This window comes from Acinonyx jubatus, chromosome B1, assembly GCF_027475565.1.
Source record: "Acinonyx jubatus isolate Ajub_Pintada_27869175 chromosome B1, VMU_Ajub_asm_v1.0, whole genome shotgun sequence".
Classification (NCBI taxonomy): domain Eukaryota; kingdom Metazoa; phylum Chordata; class Mammalia; order Carnivora; family Felidae; genus Acinonyx; species Acinonyx jubatus.
This window is the reverse complement of record NC_069382.1, coordinates 34,647,893-34,669,765: the sequence shown is the minus strand read 5'-3', so window position 1 is coordinate 34,669,765 and position 21,873 is coordinate 34,647,893. Positions and strand designations below refer to the sequence as shown.

General features: G+C 46.7%; 1 protein-coding gene across 3 annotated transcripts in view; it reads left to right on the top strand.

Annotated features, from left to right (window-relative positions):
- Positions 1-21,873, top strand: part of SLC39A14 (solute carrier family 39 member 14) — a 45,555-nt gene that overhangs the window by 17,829 nt on the left and 5,853 nt on the right. The window contains exons 2-8 of one of the 3 annotated variants that reach the window (XM_053216436.1): positions 11,210-11,285; positions 13,050-13,330; positions 15,095-15,281; positions 16,088-16,257; positions 20,407-20,529; positions 21,268-21,456; positions 21,575-21,782. In XM_053216436.1, the coding sequence (XP_053072411.1) occupies positions 13,064-13,330; positions 15,095-15,281; positions 16,088-16,257; positions 20,407-20,529; positions 21,268-21,456; positions 21,575-21,782 (1,144 nt within the window). In that variant the 5' untranslated portion in view covers positions 11,210-11,285; positions 13,050-13,063. Of the gene's footprint in view, positions 1-11,209; positions 11,286-13,049; positions 13,331-15,094; positions 15,282-16,087; positions 16,258-18,266; positions 18,437-20,406; positions 20,530-21,267; positions 21,457-21,574; positions 21,783-21,873 lie in introns of all 3 variants that reach the window. The other 2 variants (XM_027077437.2, XM_027077438.2) reach the window with 2 other exon arrangements.

The following is a 21,873-nucleotide window of genomic DNA, read 5'->3' as shown; positions in this document are numbered from 1 at the left end:
CTGCTGTAGTAATATGTCTTTGCAGGCTTCCTCCGATCTCTGACACTAGATTTGACTGTCCTGCTGTGTTCTCCACAGCCTCCTGTACCCCTCCTTGTCATGATCCATGATGAGTAGTGTGCACTGGCTTCTTCACCAGACATCCGTGGTCTGTGGTTTATTTCTGTTCTCCCCATGTGTTTATTAATGGCACCTCCTTTCACTATCAAGCCCACTACTTTGGATAATAAACTATGGTCCAACCCACTGAAAGTGGAGAATCAAAAACTTGCCAGGCATCCTCGCACTAAAATTGCCATTGTGACTTGGACTTGCCGGTTAGCTGCACTCCAGTCTTAAGTGTATGGCTTTCCTCTTCCTCAGGATGGACCCCAGGATGTCCATTTTGTGGGTGTTAGACGGTGGCAGGGGTGACATAATTCTGGAGCAGACAGCTTCTTGATGCCTTAGCTACACGATGGCAGCAGCCATCTCTGTACTGCGATTGGGGGAGGAACTCCTCCATCGGCAGTGTTTCTCCAGCTCTTCCCGTGATTCTCTAAGCCATTTAATATGGTACACAAAATCCCTTTCTGCTTAAATAGCCTAACTGAACCCTGAACAGCAGGTAAACCTTTTCATCATTGTTCTTACAAGTTGAATTGTTCGCTTTCCCTGCTCTGTGAAGACAGGTACTAGGCATCCCCAGTACCGAGCGTTATTCCTCGTATGAAGCCAGCATGCAATGAATATGTCTTGAATAAGTTAACTCTTGCACTCAGTTTTTGAGTCTGATGGGTGTAGGTAGCTTTTAGTTCAATGAATATAACTGAAATTGAAGGAATGGGGATTGTTTAGTCTGGAAGAGAGTGAGTGGTGTTTGCCACTGACTTCAGATAGTGTCTGTAGGCCCCAGGTGGGGGCGACAGGATGTCTCTGGAAGGAAGCACTGAGTTCACTGTTCCTATCTGGGTGTAGGAGTGATGACTCCATGCCTTCTAGCAGAAATCCTCTGCTTCTTCCTTGTTTGCCCAGCACTGGTCTAGGCACTGTGTTCTGGGGAGGGCTAAAGGGAGGGCCCTCCTTGCCTTCAAGGAACAAAAATCTGTTGGGAAGGATCCCTGGGAGACCAGATAATGAGGAGTCCAGAGTAGTTGGAAAAGAGTCCCCAAAGTCTGGTCCAAGACGGCTTCCTGGAAGAAGAGATAATTGAGCTGCCTTCTGAGAATAGGCAGGAGTCAGCTCTGGGTGAAGGGATTGGCCTCAGAGCTCCAGGGACGGAACAGAAGGAACAGACCTAAAGCTATGACCCTTAAGCTCTCTCATTTACCAAAGTGCCCTGCGAGGTGGGACATTTCATAGCTTAATTGTGCTGGGGACACACGGTAAGTATCCCTGTGGCAGGCCCCAAATTTGAACCCAGTTCTGCCCAACTTGTCATGTTGTCTGATGATTTGGCCACTAGATGATATATTTTCCTTATTTATTTGACCTCAAATAACAAGTCAGAGAGTTATGCTTCAAGCAGGTGACGTAAGTGGTGGACGTGAGCACCATGTTTCCTGAGCCACATGGCCTGACAAACAGGAGTGGACTTAAGGGACAACAGGTCAGAATTTTGCAACTGAGTGTCTGGGAAGTGGTGATGGATGAATGATCAGAACAGCGGTGACTCTTGCCCTGGCCTCTGGTGGGGAAGCCCCAGCTGGCCACTATTCCCCAGGCTGCGTGACTCAGTTAGTTAGTTTTGGAAGACTTCTCTGCTGAACGGTGGAGCCTGGCAAATGCACTCCCTCTCTCCCCTACTAGTCCAGCCGCCTGGACCTGGCAGTCATTTCCTTCACTCAGGGCTCAGCAGGTGGCTAAATCAGCCGCCAGCCACCCCACCCCCACCCCTTTGCCCCACCTCCAGCTGTCTGTACTGGGCCCGACACCAGGCTCTGCCCTTCCCAGTCTCCCTCCCACAGGCACTGACACACACAGTGGGGGCTCAGTAAATATTACCCGACAGGGAGCAGCAAGCTGCTGGTTCTAATTTTGTTCCCTGCATCTGTGTCCCCACTTTTTTGTGTGTGTTTTCTCATCCTGCCCCTCCCAGTGATGGGGTTTCCTGGGTTAAGTAAAAAAGGCACTGCCTCCTGGTAACACCACCCTCCTCCTTGCCCCCAGACCTTCTGCATTGTTTTTGGAAATCTCCCATGCTGGGTGGCCTTGGTTGAGCCAAAGCTTGAGGCTAAGGATCTGGTAGTGGGAGCTGAGAGAAGAGAAGACGTCCTTTTAGGGTTTGTAAGAGAGCTAAAAAAAGCAGAAGTCCAGAGGGGGCAGAAGAATGGGCCCTTTGAGTCCTGGGCCTCTTCGGTGAGGCCACCTGCTGGCTACACTGCCCTGTACTTGGGAAGGGGCTTCAGCTTGCCCTGGAGGAGAGTGGCTTCTTGGATGGTGTTCATCTGGTGGGTGGGGAGGGCCGCAGACTGGGTAGTTTTTCTCAAAATTCTTTGAACTCCAGAGAGCCACTAGGGTGGTATTTACCTGAGGACCACTCTGTGAGACGACTGGTTTTCTAAGTGGGTCTGTTGGTACTTAAACAGACCACTGTATCGTTATTAGTTTGACCATGAACACTGGGAGTATGCTCATTATTTATAGAACACTGGGCAGTGTTTGTAGTCTGATGTATTGATCATTGCTTTTACAAGTTGTACGTTTTGTGCCATACTTAGAAAGTTCTCCCTAACCCCATGATTATAAAAATAACCACCCGTATTTTCTTGTATTGCCATACCCCCACCTCCCATCAATAAGTTGAAGTAAAGGAAAAAAAAAAAAAAAGGCAAATACTCCAAATCCCACCATTCAAATAGTCATCACTACTATTAAATGAATACTATTCTGGATAACCATCCAGGCATACTCATGGATACATGCATATAGAAATAAATAATCCTGTAAAAAAGTATTTAAAGTTTCCCTGAATATAACAGAAGAAAAGAAAACTAGCAAAATTAAAGGAATTATTAACCTTTAAAGAAATGTTTTTTGCCAAGAGATTATTTCATGAAAGAGGTTTTAAAAAACTTTGTGAGTCATATCTATAATTACCCATTTTATTTTTATATTTTTTAATGTTTTATTTATTTTTGAGAGTGCATGAGCAGGGGAGGGGCAGAGAGAGAGGGAGACAGAGGATCCAAAGCAGGCTCTGTGGTGACAGCAGGGCTGGAACTCACAGACCATGAGATCATGACCCGAGCCAAAGTCAAGCTCCCCTCTAACTACCCATTTTAGATAGTATTTATTGACTCTGCTATGAAAGATGAGGACATTAGCATTTGCACTTTTTTTTTTTTAAGTTTATTTATTTTGAGAGAGAACAAGAGTGGGGCAGGGACAGAGAGAGAGGGAGAGAGAGAGAATCCCAAGCAGGATTCTCTCTCTCTGCCCCTCCTCTACTTGCGCTGTCTCACTCTCTCCCAAAGTAAATAAATAAACTTAAAAAAAAAAAAAAAAAGAGTTGGTTGCTTACCCAACTGAGCCACCCAGTACCCCTCTCATCTTCTTTTTTTTTTTTTTAATGTTTTATTTATTTTTGAGAGACAGAGTGCAAATGGGGGAGGGACAGAGACAGGGTGGGGACAGAGGATCCAGAGTAGGCTCCACTCTAACAGCAGAGAGCCCTATGCAGGGCTTGAACTCACGAACTGTGAGATCATGACCTGAGCCTAAGAGCCAGATGCTTAGCCGACTGAGCCACACAGGTGCCCTTCATCTTTTGATTGTATTAATTGTTGTTAGTGAATTTGTCCATTTCTGTAGCACTTAGATTCTGTCCTGTAGCCATAATCCCGTGTGTGTGTGTTTGTGTGTGTGTGTGTGTGTGTGTGTGTGTGTGTGTGTGTGTGTGTTTGTTTTTAGGGGAGAATATTTTGAGCAGGGGAGGGGCAGAGAGAGAGGGAGAGAGAATCCCAAGCAGGCTTTGAGTTGTCAGCACAGAGCCCGACTTGGGGCCGATATGACGAACCGTGAGATCATGACCTGAGCTAAAGTCAAGAGTCAGACACTCAACCTTCATTTCTTTTTTGAAGGGCTTTAATATTTACCATCAGTGCATTATCATGGTTTCTGCATTCCTGTGACCTTTATTTTTATTAGCTAATTTCATTCTCCTGTTTTTTCACTCTGGGAAGGAGACTATAGCCTCTGACATCTTTCATGCTTGAAAATTTCTGCCTTATGTCCTTATAGATTTGTGTGACATCTTGGCTGGGAACAATGTATGTGGGTTTCTCCTTCACTGTGTCTCAATGATGTAAACATTGTTGCCTTTTCTTCTGATACTGAAGGTTGCTCTGGTGAAGATGAAGGCTGTCTGAATTTTCTGCCACTTAAGAGAAGTTTTAATATGTATCAATTTTTGTAGTAAAATATTTTGGGGGAAAATTTTTCTTTGAGATGCCTGAAAATGTCTTTTTTTTTTTTAAGTTTATTTATTTATTTTGAGAACGAGTGCACAGAAGGGGCAGAGAGAGTGGGAGAGAGAGGATCCCCAAGCATTCTCCATGCTGTCAGTGCAGAACCTGACATGGGACTCAAACTCACAAACCATGAAATCATGAGCTGAGCCAAAACCAAGAGTCAGATGCTTAATGGACCGAGCCACCCAGCTTCCCCAAAAATGTCTTTTTTAAGTTCAGCATTCTGCATCAGATTTTTAAGTTGTGGGGCTTGAACTCACATCCTGAAACCAAGAGTCAATGCGCTCTACCAACTGAGCCAGACAGGTGCTCCTCATTGCTTTTTTCTTTTTTCTTTTTTTCTTTTGAGAGAGAGTGCAAGCAGGGGAGGGGCAGAGGGAGAGGGAGACACAGAATCCAAAGCAGACTCCAGGCTCTGAGCTGTCAACACAGAGCCTGATGTGGGCTCAAACTCAAAGACTGTGAGATCGTGACCTGAGCTGAAGTTGGATGCTTAACAGACTGAGCCACCCAGGCGCCCCAACTTTTTTTTTTTAAGAGGAAGAATGCAAGTGGAGGATAGGGGTAGAGAGAGAGGGAGAGAGAGAATCCTAAGCAGGCCTCACACTGTCAGCGAAGAGCCCGACATGGGGCTCGATCCCACGAACTGTGAAATCATGACCTGAGCCAAAATCAAGAGTTGGGCGCTCAATCAACTGAGCCACCCTCATTACATGTTTTAATCTGTCTTTTCCTTCTACATTCACTGTGGTTATTTCAGACCTTCTTTTGTCAGTATTTCTATTTTAAATTACTGGCAGAATTCTGTTCTCTGTTCATGATTATTAATTTATTGATTCTTTAGTGATGTTTTGTTCTTTTTTTTTTTTTTTTTTTTTTTAGTAAGCCTGCATCCCCTTTAATGTCACTTTGTTTTATAATTTCATCTTTTAAAAAAAAATTTTTTTTTTCAACATTTATGCCTTTTTTGAAAGACAGAGAGAGACAGTGTGAGCAGGGGACGGGCAAAGAGAGAGGGAGACACAGAATCCGAAGCAGGCTCCAGGCTCTGAGCTGTCAGCACAGAGCCCGATGCGGGGCTCGAACTCACAAACTGAGATCGTGACCTGAGTCGAAGTCGGAGGCTTAACCGACTGAGCCACCCAGGCGCCCCTAATTTCACCTTTGAGCTTTGGTTTTATTGCATTAATGTTCTAATTAACTTATTCTGCAGTGTGAAGCAGTTGTGAGGAATTGCTTTCTCTGGAGTTAATGTTTTACTTTGGGTCGACATCTTTGTCTTTTGCATGGTTCGCCTGCTATTCTTATCGTGTTCATGCTAGTGCTTTTGGGTTCTGTCGGCTCTAAAACGAGACTTTCTTCCCACTACATTGAGGCTGACTTGCCCCTCCACCACAACGACAGCAGGGTTGAGGGCCGGGTATTCATGTCCTGTTTTCTGTGGCCTGTAGCGAGTGGAGAGGAGCTGCGGTGGGGGAGCTGGATCTGCCCCAGATTCTGGGTTTTGGTAGCAGCCCCCATGGCGTGGGCTGCCACGTATCTAGGAGGTGCGTTCAGGTCTGTTGGAAGGGGAGGAATACTCACTGGGAATTGGATCACTTCCCCAGTTCAGTATGTGGCCTTGGGGCCCTGATTTCCCTCCAGGAGAGTCGCTCATTGTTCTTGTTCCAGTGTCACCTGTTTGTTTCCCAGCAACTTTTCCCACTACTCCTTAATTGAAGAGAAAAAAGATTTGGCAGTTGTTTGCCTGCAGATTTGGGAGAGGTCAGTGAGAATTCTGGCTCCTCTGTCCTTGCTGTGGCTGTGAGGGCTGGGCCAGGCCTAGGAGAGAAGCCATGGATGGTGCCTCCTGCATTTCTTTTTTTTTTTTTAATTTTTTTTAACGTTTATTTATTTTTGAGACAGAGAGAGACAGAGCATGAACGGGGGAGGGGCAGAGAGAGAGGGAGACACAGAATCCAAAGCAGGCTCCAGGCTCTGAGCCATCAGCCCAGAGCTGGACACGGGGCTCGAACTCATGGACCGCGAGATCGTGACCTGAGCTGAAGTCGGACGCTTAACCGACTGAGCCACCCAGGCGCCCCCCTCCTGCATTTCTTAACTTGCCTCTGGTTTTGAAGTTACTGATCAGATTATGCCCATCTCTGTGTTTGGTTGCTGTTGGTGTCTTTTTTTTTCTCTTTTTTTTTTTTCTGATTTTACTCAAAAAAATTTTCTTTTTTAAATTTTATTTATTTAAAAAAACATTTTTTTTCAAAGTTTATTTATTTATTTTTTAACGTTTATTTATTTTTGAGACAGGGAGAGGCAGAGCATGAACGGGGGAGCGTCAGAGAGAGAGGGAGACACAGAATCTGAAACAGGCTCCGAGGTGTCAGCACAGAGCCTGACACAGGGCTCGAACTCATGGACCGCGAGATCATGACCTGAGCCGAAGTTGGCCGCTTAACCGACTGAACCACCCAGGCACCCCTCTTTTTTAAATTTTAGAGAAAAAGAGCATGCAAAGGGGTAGAGAGAGAATCTCAAGCAGACTCCACACTCAGCATGGTGTGGAGACAATGGGGCTCCATCCCATGACCCTGGGATCGTGACTTGAGCCTAAATCAAGAATATGCTTAACTGACTGAGCTACCCAGGTGCCCCTTGGTACTCAAATATCAATCAATGATCAGGGGAAGGAAAATTGTGATGCCAGTTTCATTTCTCCATCTTAACTCAGAAGTCTTTATTTTCATATAATGTTTCAACATACTTTATATTAATACTCAAAACTCTGCATGTTTATTTTCCTCTTTCTGAACTAAGGAAACAGATCTAGTGAGCTCAGTGCGTTGCTTGGAGTTGCTGCAAACTGGCCTTCTCATACCAGGTCCAGTGGTCCTTCTGTTGCCAAAGCTAGAAGTACACTTCTTTGGTACTTGGACCCACTAAGACTGAACGCTGGGGCGGGAGGGAGGATTTGATTCCTCAAGACCTCCCCCTCCTCTTCCCCTCCCCCTGGCTTTGTCTTTTGTCTGCAAGTTTCAGGGTTTTGCACGTCTCCTGATGGAGGCTGAGGAATGTTGCCCCCTTGGGTCACCTGGACCCATCTGCAATAGTTAACCATTAGTGGGGAGTGTCTCCTGGGACTCCTGGGAGTGTCCTACTGGGCTGACAGGTCACAGCCTTAGAATGGGGTGGGGGTAGAGACTGGATAAAGACCAATCTATTTGAAGGTGTTCTACAGAAGTGAACTGTTGACCGGGAAAGAACCCTCGAGGGGCAGGGAATGGCCTTATAGCTAGTTGGGGCCTTGTAGCTAGTCACAGGCCTGAAGCCCTGAATGTGTACTGAGGTCATAGGTACCTTAGTGTCCTTGCTGTCTGTTCCCAAGAGGAACATAAGAGAACTAGACACCTCTTTTGACATCCTTTGGATTTTGGGTGGGGGAGAAAACAATTGAGGGGAAAGCTTAAGGTGATTCATTAAGGCCAGGGGTTCTGGGGAGCCATCATTTCTATCACTATAGTTTCCCCTTCCCTCCACCCACACCTCCTCTTCCACCCCTTCAACCCCCATGGTCAGTGTCTTTCTGTCTTTCTTTTGTATAGACAATCAACCTTTTCTCAATTTTAAGTAAAGTGCTTTTTGTAAAAACCTAGTTGAGGCTGCCCTTCCTCTGATTGCTACCCTTCAACCTGCAGGTAAGACCTCAGCTTAAGAGTTCTAGCTTTATAATTTGTTGTGCTCCCACATAGCCCATGTCTTGAGGGGCACAGAATAGGCACAAGTAGGTGGGTTTACAGACAACATTGTTCACCCATTTCCTGTGGCTTACCAGTGGCCTTGGAAACAGTTGTTCCTTACCCATGTTTGTCTCTGGAGCATTCAGTCTTCGTGTTTCATTCCTCAACCCAGAAGGCTCCAAGAGTGAGTGAGAATGGTGGTCTCTTTGGCTAGCTGGTAGTCGGGGAAGGGAGTGGATGTTTGGAGGCCTGGCACTCCCAGGCCCGTTGGGTCCCAATGTCCAACCTCTGCACCAAGCGTCATAATCAGTCGCTGCTTTGACACTCTAGCTGGAAGTAAATGTTTTTGCTCCTAGTAAATGGGCATAGATAACCAGCAGCCTGTTAAGTACGATAGTTAAACTATGTCCATGGGACAGAAGTGCCATTTTTAGGATGAGATACTTCTGGATCCAGTGAAGGGATGGCAGGCAAGTGGAATCCTAATTCAGGAGCCTCCAAGATGGTGAGGAAACCTAAAGTTTCACAGAAGGTCTGAGAGCAAGCATCTGTTGCTGACTTTCTTTTAGGATTTTTATTTCCCCCTAGGAGGATTGGCTCTGGCGCCTTGGAGGCAGACCTAAAGGCACTAAAATAATTTACTTCTTTGAACCCAAGCCAGGTGAACAAAGGAGTGGAGAGACTCCAACTTGTCTTTAGTGGGAGGGCCTGGTCCTCTGAGCCAAGAGCACATTCGAGCCTTTGTCTCTTTCCAGCTTGTTTTCATGCCCTGCCCTGTTCACTCTTCTTACTACTCCTGGAAGGTGTCCTTGAGGGCAGCTGGCTTGGCTCCCTGGGACGGGGGGGGGGGGGGGGGGGGGGGGGGGGGGGAGTCCACCCAGGGGCCCGCCCATTTCCATAGCCTTAATAGACCCGGGCTTCCTCCCATAGCTGGGCCCATGTGGTAAGGGCCCCTGCCTAGCTTCACCCTACAGCTGCATCAAGAGCTGTATGTGTTCTCTTCCTCTCTCCTTTTTTTCCTCCAGACAATCTTCTATAAACTCTTTTTCTCCCCTAAGAATAACTAGTAGCTAACAAAAAAAATCTCCATTGGAGCAGAAAGCTCCCCTTTTGTGTCTGCCAAAAGGCCAGGGTCACTTGAATTTGAAGTGTCTTTAGCAATGCCAAGATCCCTGGACCAGGACTTCTGAACTGCCCTCCTAGTTGTTTTTAGATTCTCGGGGGAGTGGGTCATGTCTTGAGTGTTGGGTCAGGCAGGAGGTTCTGCCTGTGCATTTCAGGAGGCTCTCCTGGCCACACCGAGGGGCCAAGGGGCCGCGGAGTTAACGGAGAACAGATACTCTTTGTAAATGCTTACTTTGACATGAATGCCCAGACAGGCAAAGGTTTTCAAGTTATGTGGGCTGTCTCACACTTGAAGTGATTTTGTTTGTTTGTTCTGGATGTTTTGGAGTTGCTGCAGATAAATTTGAGAAATATAGCTGAAGTGGGGACCGTTGTTTTGTTGAAGTGATTGTACAGAAAGAAGGCACCCTGTAACACAGGCTAGCCTCTAACGTGTACCTGTGGGGTCCCTTGCACAGGTCTTCAGCGCATGTTATGCCTGGACTTGGGGTGCTTGTTGGGCTGATAGAAATTGGGAAGAGCTAGGGTGTCTGGCTGGCTCAGTCAGTAGCGCATGTGACTCTTGATCTCTGGGTTGTAAGGTCGAGCTCCACGTTGGATGCAGAGATTACTTAATTTACTTAAATAAGTAAACAAATAAAATTGGGAAGAGCTGCCTAGAGACCTGCAGGATTTTGCGGACCTCCTTGGGGACCCAGGGTGCATATTTTATGTCTCCATACGGCGGTGAAGTGGTTCAGAGTACGCTGACTTTCCCATCATTCAGACTGGCTTCAGTTCATGAAAAATTTAATCTACTTGACTTGTTGCCTATGGATCATGTTTCCTAATCTCTGAAACCAGGTTTCCTCATCTATTAGGTGAAGATAAGTATCCCAGCTTCTCTTCAAGGAATCCATAACTGTCACGGGCTTAGCGGCGTTGGTGCTGGTGCCACCAGCTGCTGACCTCATCATCTCTTTGCCCTCCTTTGCCAAATCCACGCGGCCCTCCTCTCTGTCGCTCTGATAGTACAACACATGCCTCAGATTATAGTGTGGCCAGGTAGAGGACGGTTTTCTTTGTACGGTGGATTTTAGCCATTTCAGCCTAAGATCCCACCTGCTGACTGTAACTTAACTTCTGGTTCTCAGTGTAGATTTGAGAGTTGTTAGTCTCAAAGTAACACTTTACTCACTCCTATTTTGGCTGATGGCTAATCCATCTCTTTGTGTGACTCAAAGTACATTCCTTTGAAGAGGGATATTTTTCTGTCTCCAGATGCTGTGCATGCCCCATGTGTGGCAGCTAAAGCCTGGAATGTCCCCTGTTATATTTGTTGGGGAGACCTGTGGGATATGTGTGCTACAGGCCTGGAATAAAGTTAGCCATAGGGATATTCCCAGTAGTTCCATTAGCAGCTCAGTATCTGGGCTGGGAGGGAGTCAAAGTGGATTAATTATAATCAAATCACAACATTGGATTGAGTGCTTTTTGTATGTAGGTCAGGCACTTGGTGACTTGCTGTAGCTCATGTCATTAAATTTTCACAGTAACCCAGTGAGGTGCGTACCCATTTTATAGATGAGAAAACAGGTAGAGCCTAAGTAACTTGCCTAAGGTCACTAATCTGGCCAGCAGAAATTCAAGCCAGGTCTTTCTGACACAAAAGGCCAGGGTAAGCTGCATCACTCCTCTTTTTAAGTTTTATTTAAGTAATCTCTACACTCAATGTGGGCTCGAGCTCACAACCCCAAGATCAAGAGTCATACACACCACTGACTGGGCCAGCCAGGCACCCCTGCATCACTACTGCGAGTGACTCTAGAATGTTTAAATATCTTGCCCAAGATCGCACGCTTTGTAAACAAGTGGCAGAACCAGGATGCAAACCAAACCAGGCTACTCTTAACCACTCTGCTCTAGCTCCTCTGTCACAAGCAAAGACCCTGTGGTGGAGTGATCCAGTGAGAAGAGTGCCAGGGCCCCGGGAGCCTGGGAGGTATGGAAACACCTGTAGTGATGGGGTTCCCGGGTCTGGATTAAATAGGAGGCTCATTTTCCCTACCTAGTATTTGTTTATTTCATTAATTAAATTATAACTATACTGAGGAAGTGATTAATGAAAGAAAATCATCAGCCCTGCTACTTTAGGCGTATGTTTCCCTGTTCCTTCTCACTTCCTACTTTTGTTACATAATTGTTCTGCTTGTTTGCTTTACATGAAACTCATGGTTTCGTTTTTATAGCTGCATACTATTCAATGAAATGGATATAATTTGCTTGATCATAATTTTCTGCCTACAGCCTTTGTAGTTTTGGATTGCTTCTATTAGTATAAATTCCAAAGGTAGACTTAATAATTCAAAGGATTGAAATGCTTTTATTATCATATAACTTTTCGAGTCTCATGATTTATATAGCCACCAGCCATATCTTACTCTGTTGTTTAACCTCACTAACATTCAGGTGTGCCTTTTGTAAATCTGTTTTGCTATTTTAATAAGCAGCAATATAACACTGTCCATCTTTTAAACTTGTATTCTTTTTTGTTGAACTGTAGTTGACATACAATGTATTGGTTTTGGGTATGGAACATATTGACTCAATATGTATATGCGTTACACATTGCTCACCAAGGTAAGTGTAGTCACCATCTGTTACTATACCAATTTATTACAGAATTATTGACTATGTTCCTCAAGCTGTACTTTTCATCCCTGTGTCTTATTTATTTTATAGCTGGAAGTTTGTACCTCTTCATCCCTTTCACCTGTTTTGCCCATCCCTCTACCCCCTTAAGTTTCTATTCTTAACAAATGAGAGAATCTCAGTATTTCTTCATGTTCTCTAATTTAGGCAGTATAGGTAAACCTTTGTCATGTTTGATGGTGTATTTATTCCCCTGGTCTATTTTTTTTCCCCTCTTTTAGTTGTAGGTTTTGTTTGTTTGTTTGTTGTTGAGAAAGAGAAAGAACAAGTTAGGGACAGGCAGAGGGGGACAGAGAGGATCCTAAGTGAGCTCAGTGCTGACAGCAGAGAGATCCATGCAAGGCTCGGACTCATGAACCTCGAGATCATGACCTGAGCCAAAGTTGCACTCTTAGCTAACTGAGCCACCCAGGCGCCCTGTTATTTATTTATTTATTTATAATTTAACTTTTTATTTTGGAGAAATTTCCAATGTACAAAAGTAGAATAGTATAGGGGCTCCTGACTGGCTCAGTGGGTAGAGCATGCAACTCTTGATCTCAGGGTTGTGAGTTCAAGCCCCACATTGGGCATAGAGCCTACTTAAAAAAAAAAAAAAACTAGAATAGTATAATAAATTCCCATTCACCTAATTGAGCAGTTTCATGAGTTATTAACTCATGCCTGATGCCTGATTGTGTCTCATCTATGCTCCCAATGCAAATTACTCCCTCCTTTGTTATTTTGAAGCAAGTTCCAGGTAAGATATCCTTTAATCCACAATTATTTCTGAATCTCTAAAAGATAAAAACTTTTTAAGCATAATCAAGTAGTTTTTTTACTGTGTATTTTTAAGTTTAGTCAAACCTGTTGAATTTGTCCTTTTATTATGTTTTTATTCCATGCTTTGAAGAGAAGTGTTTTTCTCAAAAGCTTGGTAGAGGCATTAGGGAAGGGTAAAGAGTTAGAGGGGGAGGGAAGGCTGTCTGGAGTGAGGCTGCCATGTCTGGTGGGGAAGCCAGAGGAGAGGGTCGGTTTCTGGAGCCTCTCACTCACCTGCTTTTCCTTCTTACAGGCTTATTTGCCACCATGAAGCTGCTACACCCAGCCTTCCCTGACTGCTTCCTGCTGATCCTGCTCAGCTTATGGAGTGCTGCTGTTCCTGAAGCTCACGCTATGTCCACGGGGACACCAGCCATCAGCGCAGCCTCTTTCCTACAGGACCTCCTGCATCGATATGGGGAGGGGAACAGCCTTACCCTGCAGGAGCTGAAGGCCCTGCTCAACCACCTGGATGTGGGAGTGGGCCGGGACAATGTCACCCAGCCTTTGCAGGGACAGAGGAACCTCTCGACGGTAAGGCTCCCAGTGTTGCTGAGCACTGTCTGCCCTCCTAGGGTCACAGTCTGGTTAGGCATGGGGAGCCCAAGCAGCTTAGAGCAGGTGAGCCTTGATGGCAGAGCAGAGGGGCCAACTCTTCTTCCTCCTGTTGTCTGGGTCAGTGAGTCTGAGTCCCCAGCAGCACCTCCTGCCCTCCCAAATGGCTGTTTTGAAGCCCTTACTGGAGGGAGCTCTCAGTGGGGGTTCTCGGCCTTCCACAGATTTCCTTGCAGCTGCACTGGGATCACCTGGAACCACTGGCAAGCCGGAGCTCCCTGACAGCTAGCATTTCTCATAGGGCTTACAGTTTACAAGGCCCTTTGCCTGCAATCCCAGGTGAACCTCACACTACCTCAGGTGCAGGTGGAAAGTCTTCATTGTTTAGAAAGCAATACTGAGGGTCTCGCGGTGACTCCTGGAGAGCTCAGGACTGGGACCCAGGTTCTTTGTTCTTTCTTCCATGTCATCTTTGCTAATCCTAGTCTGAGGCTATTTGTGGCAGCCAAATGTAAGTCAGCCAGCAGTGTCTTTATATATCTGCTTTGTTCCCTGTGCTGAGGACTGTGAGAAAGAGAAAAATGAGTCATGTTGAAGAGTTTGCTGTCACGATGGGGAGCTTAACCAACTGAGAACAGAGTCATCTGATAATAACATGAAGTGTTAAATTCTGTGGGCTGGATAGTCTTGATAGAGTTGAGAAATGAGACAGGGAGGGGAGTGTATGCTAGAGGAATCGAGGGAGGTTCGTGGGTTAGGCATCCGGGGGCTTCAGCCTGAAGGAGAACAGTTTGGAGAGGCCACGTAGCCAGAGGGCCAGGCAGCCTGGATGCAGAACCACAGGCACGCGGTAATGTCTGAGCTGGGGAGAAGGCTGCCCTGACAGGCTCTTGCAGACTGACCCCAGAGGGCCCCTTGGCACGGCAGCAGTAGCTTGGGGTCACCAGAGTCCAGCCCTCAGCTTTGTAGGCCCAGAAGCTCTCACTTGTCACCACACCCAGAGGGCTGTTAAGACGGCTCCATGTAAAACCGCCTCAGATAAAGACTGATGTGTAAGTATATAAAGTATAATTAGAAGTAAAACTGCAGTGTTTCACAGGAACGGTATGTGAGAGTACTAACCTAACACCTCCCAAGGGGACTGAGCGTTCATGTCCTCTGGCCAGCCCATACTTGCTCCAACGTACACTGCATCTTTAGATTTTCCTTCCTTCCTCCGCTAATCTCTGTCAACACATTCTTCAGACTGGGGACACCATGTATAGGGTCTTGGGGACTGATGTTCTTCTTTAGATGCCAGTGCTCAATAACAGCTCTGGACAAGTATCTGGAATCTGCATTTTAATATAACAGCTCCTCAGGCTATTGTGATGTGCAGCCAGATTTGGTATCTGAATGAAGCTGTTTCTTCAGGTATGCAAATAGATCATGTTTTCCACAAACCACACCCTGGTCACAAAGATTGGAATTCAGTTGTTCCCAGACCTTCTGGGCAGCCCTGTATGAATGGGTGTGTGTAAAGTGTGTGACTTTCACTGCATGGCTGATCTCTGAGATTGCCTATCAGTTTTTCAAGTTTAGGGACTACCTTGCTCTCGTTCCTAGAGATTAGTCTAAAGGTTCCCCAAGATTAGGAAGGGTTCCATCTTCATTTTCTCCTCGTGGAAGGCTGTCGGTTGCTACAAGGGGTGAGGTGTGACTTTGGGTTCTGAGAGGCTTCCTGCCTCTCCCACTTTGTCTCAGTGTTTTAGTTCTGGAGACCTCTTTGCTGCCCACAACTTCAGCAACCAGTCACGGATTGGAAGGAGAGAGTTCCAGGAGTTCTGCCCTACCATCCTCCAGCAGCTGGATTCCCGAGCCTGCTCCTCTGAGAACCAGGAGAACGAGGAGGATGAGCAGACAGAAGAGGGGAAGCCAAGCGCAATTGAAGGTGAGCTCAGACAGGAAGGCAGGGGCCTGACGCCGTGCTCATGTCACGTGGATCCCTGGGCTGATAGATGGTGCCACTCACGGAAGGTCTCACAAGTGACCAGCTCATCACCACTAGGGGAGTGAATCAGAGTAATGATTACACTGATACCTTCTGCATTCCCAAGACTGCTCCAGCATGTTGTCAGACCGGCCGCTCAATGTTCAGTGTTGGGCTTTTGGACCAGCCTGGTGGGGTTTTTTTGGCTATTTTTTCATTTTTGTTTTTATTAAACTACAAGGGATTAATGGCCTTGGGTTTTTTTGTTTGTTTTTGTTTTGTTTTGTTTTGTTTTCAGTTTAGCTGCCCCCAGCCCACTTTATCCTTTCCCCCACCCTGCCCAGTACCTCTGCTCCAGCCACAGTGGACTCACCATGGTTGTGAGTATCTGTGACTCCTGCGGGCCTGGGTTGCCCTTCTGAAATCCTGTCGCACTGATGTGCGCTGCCCACCCCTTGGTACCTAGCATATGCTGCCTTTGTTGTTTCCTGCTATCATCATTTCACTCCTATGGTTTTTTGGACTTTACTGTTTTCACTTGCTTCTCCATCTAAAAGGTAAGCTTCTTTGGATAGCGACTTTGCTGGGTTGTTTTCAGACTTCTCCACAGCACCCAGCAAGAGATGGACTCAACCGTTAATGTACTGACGGGTTGGTGCTCTCTGTCTGCCCAGATGGTAGCTGAATTGAGAATGGGCCACCCCAGGCAGCAAGAGCACCCCCACCCTCAGTAATGGAGGCCCTCGTCTGTTCTTGTTCCTCCACAGTGTGGGGCTTTGGCTTCCTCAGTGTTTCACTGATTAACCTGGCCTCTCTGCTGGGAGTCCTCGTCCTGCCGTGCACGGAGAAAGCATTTTTCAGCCGTGTGCTCACTTACTTCATCGCCCTGTCCATTGGAACGCTGCTCTCTAACGCGCTCTTCCAGCTCATCCCAGAGGTGCAGTAGAACAGAAACTTGCGCGTCCTCTTTCCCTGGGGGCCCTGCAGCTGAGCCCCTACCTAATGGCCCTGCCCCCACCACGTGTTCCGAGGCTCCTGACAACTGCCACCTGGAACATTCACTTCTCCCTCATATCAGGGAACACAAATGACTTCTGACTCTGGATCTCAAGGGACTTCTCTCCCTCCTGGGGCACCCAGGTTGGCCTGTGGCCTCTTCAGGTGATGTCAGATGCAAGGCTCTCCGCATGTGCCCTCGCTGTTGGAGATCTCTCAGCCTCCCTTTCCCAGTCCCTGCCTCTCCACTGCCCTGTTTGCAGGGCTCAGGAGGAACACTGCAGCTGGTGGTCACTGTCCAAGTCCTGGTACTCTGTACGTGCTTTAAGTAGAGGCCCTGACAGTGTTCAGGTGTGGCCACCAAGGGATCACCCATCTGGAATGAGGTGGAAGGAAAAGAGGTTACCAACTGGTCAATAGAACTGGCCTAAAAAGTGAGGGATCCTTCCGCCCCACCCCAAGTAGGCCATAATTCGTAGCATAGAGAGCCAAATAGAACAAAAACTATTTAACGAAAACAAATTAAAATTCCAAGATAAATGAAAGGGGCACTCAGGCCTTCATACCTTGCATCTTGACTTTTTCCTGGGATAGGACTGACTTCCTGGTGCCCTTACTTGACTGTTTGAAATATTTGTTAATTTTGCTTTTTAATTGTGACCACTGAGGAGCTAAAAAAAAAAAAAAAAAAAAAAAGACCCAAGTTGATAGTCTGCCCACTCTGTCAGCTCAGGCAGGGCTGTGCACATGCAGTAGGGGTGATTGTGTGGGGACCCCCTTGGGGATTGGTGGCAGCTGCCTTTCATAAAGAGCGCATGTCACTGGCTGCCCAGTCTTTGCCAATCAAAAGACTCTCACCAGAATAGATGCCAGACGCAAAGCCCAGGCCTTGCCTGTTCCTTCTAAGTGAGAGAAGAAATCTGGTTTAAGAGTAACTATCTCCATGTTATCTCAAAACTCCACATGAATCTAACAAGTGCTTCCAGGGGAGACTTCATCTTGGGCTTTTATTTTTTTTTTTTTCAGCTCCAGAAACTGAATTTATTAATTTTTTAAAGATTCAAAATGAAATGCCTTGTTGCTTATTAAATGGAAAACAATAATTGTACATGCTCCGCCCCTGGGGTTCCCAGGGGAGTGCCTCATCCTGGCTCAGTTTTGTCCTACCTGGAGTGTGTGACACTGGGAAATGATAGAGGAGATCTTTTTTGTGACAAGGTGATCTTGGAACTCTGTCCTCCATGCTGGAGTTCTCTCGGAGCAAATGGAAACAAACTTGAGACAAACAAACCTGAGAAGTTAAGAAACTAAGTTATACGGGCATTGGGTTTTACTGGTTCTCCATCCATCTGCCCTGCACGTCTGACTTGGTCTGGTTTTGCAAGATAAAACAAAGTCCAGGTGGAAGTGCGTGTGCCTATATGGTATAAGCCAGATGTGAAAAGCAAACATGGCAGCCAGCACAATGAGCTCTCTTTGTCTCCTTGATCTTGTTTCCTATGGAAGAGAGCCCTCTGAGTCCAAAGTCTGCCATGGGCAGCCTGTGGATAGGCCTGAGCACACCTCAGCTGTGTGAGGAGGCAGGGCCCCGCCCTGCAGCCACACCAGCTGGCAGGTGCACCTCCAGGTGTCACTTGGGCCACCAAAGGCAGCAGCTGGGGTGGGAGCCACGGGTTCCAAGGCCACCTTGAATTCCTCTTCATTTCTTCTGAACTGATTGAAGGAAATTTCATCAGACTTGAATCACTAACAAATTTTCTATTTCTCTCTCCCTCCCTACTTGTCTCTCTGATTTTTCCTTTTTTGTTTCCTTGTTAATATCCACCAAAACCTTCCTCGTTGCCTCCCCGTCCTTTCCACCCCATGTTTCCCCTAAATGGTGGTCGCTGTGAAATGGGGCGTTTGCCCTTCTCCCTGTCCTGGGTGGGGCTGGCTCTCCCCCAACGGCAGTGTGGGGATACGGTCTCCTCTGTGTGACCGTCATCTCCCTCTGCTCCCTCATGGGGGCCAGCGTGGTGCCCTTCATGAAGAAGACTTTTTACAAGAGGCTGCTGCTCTACTTCATAGCTCTGGCGATTGGAACCCTCTACTCCAACGCCCTCTTCCAGCTCATCCCCGAGGTATGGCAAGCCAGGGCTTTCTCACACAGGAGCATGCCAATCTCTGGGGGGGACCGCGGGGCATAGCGGGAGCACCCTCCACTTCTACACAAGGCATAGGAAGGAGGTCCCTTCCTTGTGGAAAGTGAAGTTGAGATTGATTCATGAGTTAGGAGGCAGCATAGCATAGGTTTGGGAGCTGGGTAGGAATCCCAGCTCTACCCTTCTACAAGTTCTGTGGCCTTGGGCAAGTCGTTGAACTTCTCTGTGCTTCTGTTTCCTCATATGCAAAATGGGGGAAATGATAGGACTGATCCCACGTTGGCATTGTGAGGGCTACATGAGTTAGTATTTGTAAAGTGCCTGGTGCCTGGTTCATGCGCTCTGACTGCTGGGTGAAAAGATGTAGTGCAGTTAGATCACTTGATGGCTCCCGATTTGAGGCTGCAGGCACACACACAGAAAAACCGACAGAATCCCTAGATCTCAATAAAACGATCCGTTCTCCGCAGTAGGTTGTTTTGGGACAAAGGTAATCTAAATAAAATGGCCTGGTTTCACATACATTGATGGCACCTTTGCCAAGGTTAGTGGGAAAATCTCCACAGAACAGGAGGAGCTTAGTCTTTGTAATGTTTGGCAGGCAGCCTTGGAGAAGCTTCATCTGATTTGGTGTAATCTCTGCAGTAGACCTGCTAATGAGTATATGCAGGAGGTGTCTCCTTGTAGGTGGTCTGACAGGCCTGGGCCGAGCCAGAGTTGAAGCACAGAGATGATGCCACATTCTGATAGTACCTTATGTTTTCCATGATGTGGGTTTGTGTTTTCCTAGTTGACTTCTTAGATCAGCTGATGTCTAGAGAAGTAGGGTTTTACCCATTTAATAGAGAACAAGAAAACGTATCCTAGAGGCCAGGTGTTAGAACTGCTAAAGCCATGCTTTTGTACTCTGCCATTCTTCATGGCTTCCTGCAGAGAACTGTCAATGGATAGTTTTCACTCCACTCTTCCTTAAGATGATTTGCCTCTCCTGGAAATTGGGCCTGTGTGTGTTGTTTCTTGACATACTAGAACTTGACCTTTATGTCTCTTAGAAAACTACACAAGCGAGTAGAGATGGATTTTGTCCCTTTAAAACAGAAAGGAGAAACATCTTTTAAGCAGCCCAAGGTTCCTGGTACTTATGGTCACTTTTATCTTTGACCTATTCATGAGAAGGCTGGTTTATTTGAGAGGCTTGCTTCCTGTCAGAAAATGGAGGGAGCAAGTCACCGGACAGTTACCCAAGGCCCCACCACAAGTCAGGAATATCACTGAGAATGGGATTCTCCTGATTCCTACTCCAGTGGTTTTCCCAATGGATTCTTCTTTGCCCCCCTTGATAAGTGAAGTTTCCAGAAATAACCCAAAACAAAAACCCCAAAATTGACATGTGCAGTGACACAGTCTGCTTTTTTGGCTTTGTGGTCACTGGAAGGTCTGCGGTCAGGAAGATGCCACAATTCTTACTATTTAACTGGGGAATGGATTTCCCATTTTAGAAAGTATAATTACACCATCTCTCTTTGTGTTTACAGGCAGATCAGCTGGGAACATTAGATAAGGAATGGAAATAAACATAAGTGTCTCCTTAAGTATGGAATTTGCAGGCAGGTTCTGCCCTTGTAGCAAAGGAAAAATGAAGACAGAGTCCTAATTAAAAGTAGAAAACCATATCCAAGGCTGTTCTTGGGAGTATAATTCTAAAGGGGACTGATCTTTTGCATCAGAAAATGAGCTAGAGAGAACCTAACAGGCCCTAGTGATATGGCATGAAGGAAAGTCAAGGGCTCGATTTTGCTGGAAGGGCAGGAAGGGGTAAGGCGGCAGAGCTATCACAATGAGTGCGTCTCTTTCCTTTCCTAGAATCAAGGAAGTGGTTAAGAGATGAGAGGGGACCCGTGGAGATTTTTTTATTTTCTTAAACTCATTTTGTTTTCCTGGGTCCACAGGCTTTTGGTTTCAACCCTCTGGAAGATTATTATGTCTCCAAGTCTGCGGTGGTGTTTGGGGGCTTTTATCTTTTCTTTTTCACAGAGAAGATCTTGAAGATGCTTCTTAAACAGAAAAATGAGGTGAGGCCTAATTGTTAGTAAAGGGAAAAGTGCTTGTAGGGAAAGCATCCATCTGAGAAATGTCTGTATGTCTTGGTAGTGGTGTCACCAATGCAGTGAGCTTACCTGCTGTCCCCCCTCTTCCCCCAAGAGTGGATTATAACCGACAGATTTCAGGAATAGATCTCCCATCTCCCCTCACAAGGATATTAGCAAAGGCTGAGGACAGACCAGAAGCCCGATCTGGCCCTGTGTGCCTTTTGCTAGGCAGTGGTGTATCCCCTCATTTTATTCTAGATTATTTTTTTAATATACCTTTTGTACTTTAGGAGGTGAAGGAGGGGCTTGGGACATAGTCATTACATAGGAGGTACCACCGCAGAGAACAGGAATGATTGTTGCGGTATAGTTCCAAAAAGGTATCTTTGGGTGCCTGGCACACAGTGATCAGTTGCCGAATGGAATAACATTATCCAGTGCAACGGAGGAGCTCTAAACCTCACTAGCAATACCACCTCGTTGGACCAAGTGGTGGCCATGAGGTCACCGTTTTGATTTCTGTCCTACACTAAGCCCTTACATTCACCTTAGTTCAGCTTTCTATAACAGCTTTCCCTTGGTTTCTGTGTGCATTGCCTACTTATGTTTTCTCTGATGGTGGGAATGAGGTCTTCCCAGTGCTGGGAGCACCTACCAGTGCTCAAGAAGCTTTGTGGTTTTGGTGAGTGTCATGCTGACCCTTCCCCATGGTTCCTCCAGCATCATCATGGACATAGCCATTATGCCTCTGAGACGCTTCCTTCCAAGAAGGACCAGGAGGAGGGGGTGACCGAGAAGCTGCAGAACGGGGATCTGGACCATATGATTCCTCAGCACTGCAGCAGTGAGCTGGATGGGAAGGCCCCCATGATGGACGAGAAGGTCATCGTGGGCTCACTCTCTGTCCAGGTCAGTGGGCCATCTGCTGTTGGCCTTTAACCAGTAATGGCCTTGATGATTTGGGCCTACCTTGAAGGTCCATCATTCATCCTTTGACCTGGGGCCGTGGGGATGGACTTTATTGTAGGACCTGCAGGCTTCCCAGAGTGCCTGTTACTGGCTGAAAGGTGTCCGCTACTCTGATATTGGCACTCTGGCCTGGATGATCACCCTGAGTGACGGCCTCCACAATTTCATCGATGGCCTGGCTATTGGTGCCTCCTTCACCGTGTCTGTTTTCCAAGGCATCAGTACCTCGGTAGCCATCCTGTGCGAGGAGTTCCCACATGAGCTAGGTGAGTGTGCCTGCACTGCTGGCGTCCCCTGCAGCACCCTTCGTGTGTCCCACTGCCCCTGCCCCCAACTTCAGAATGCTTGTTGTAACTG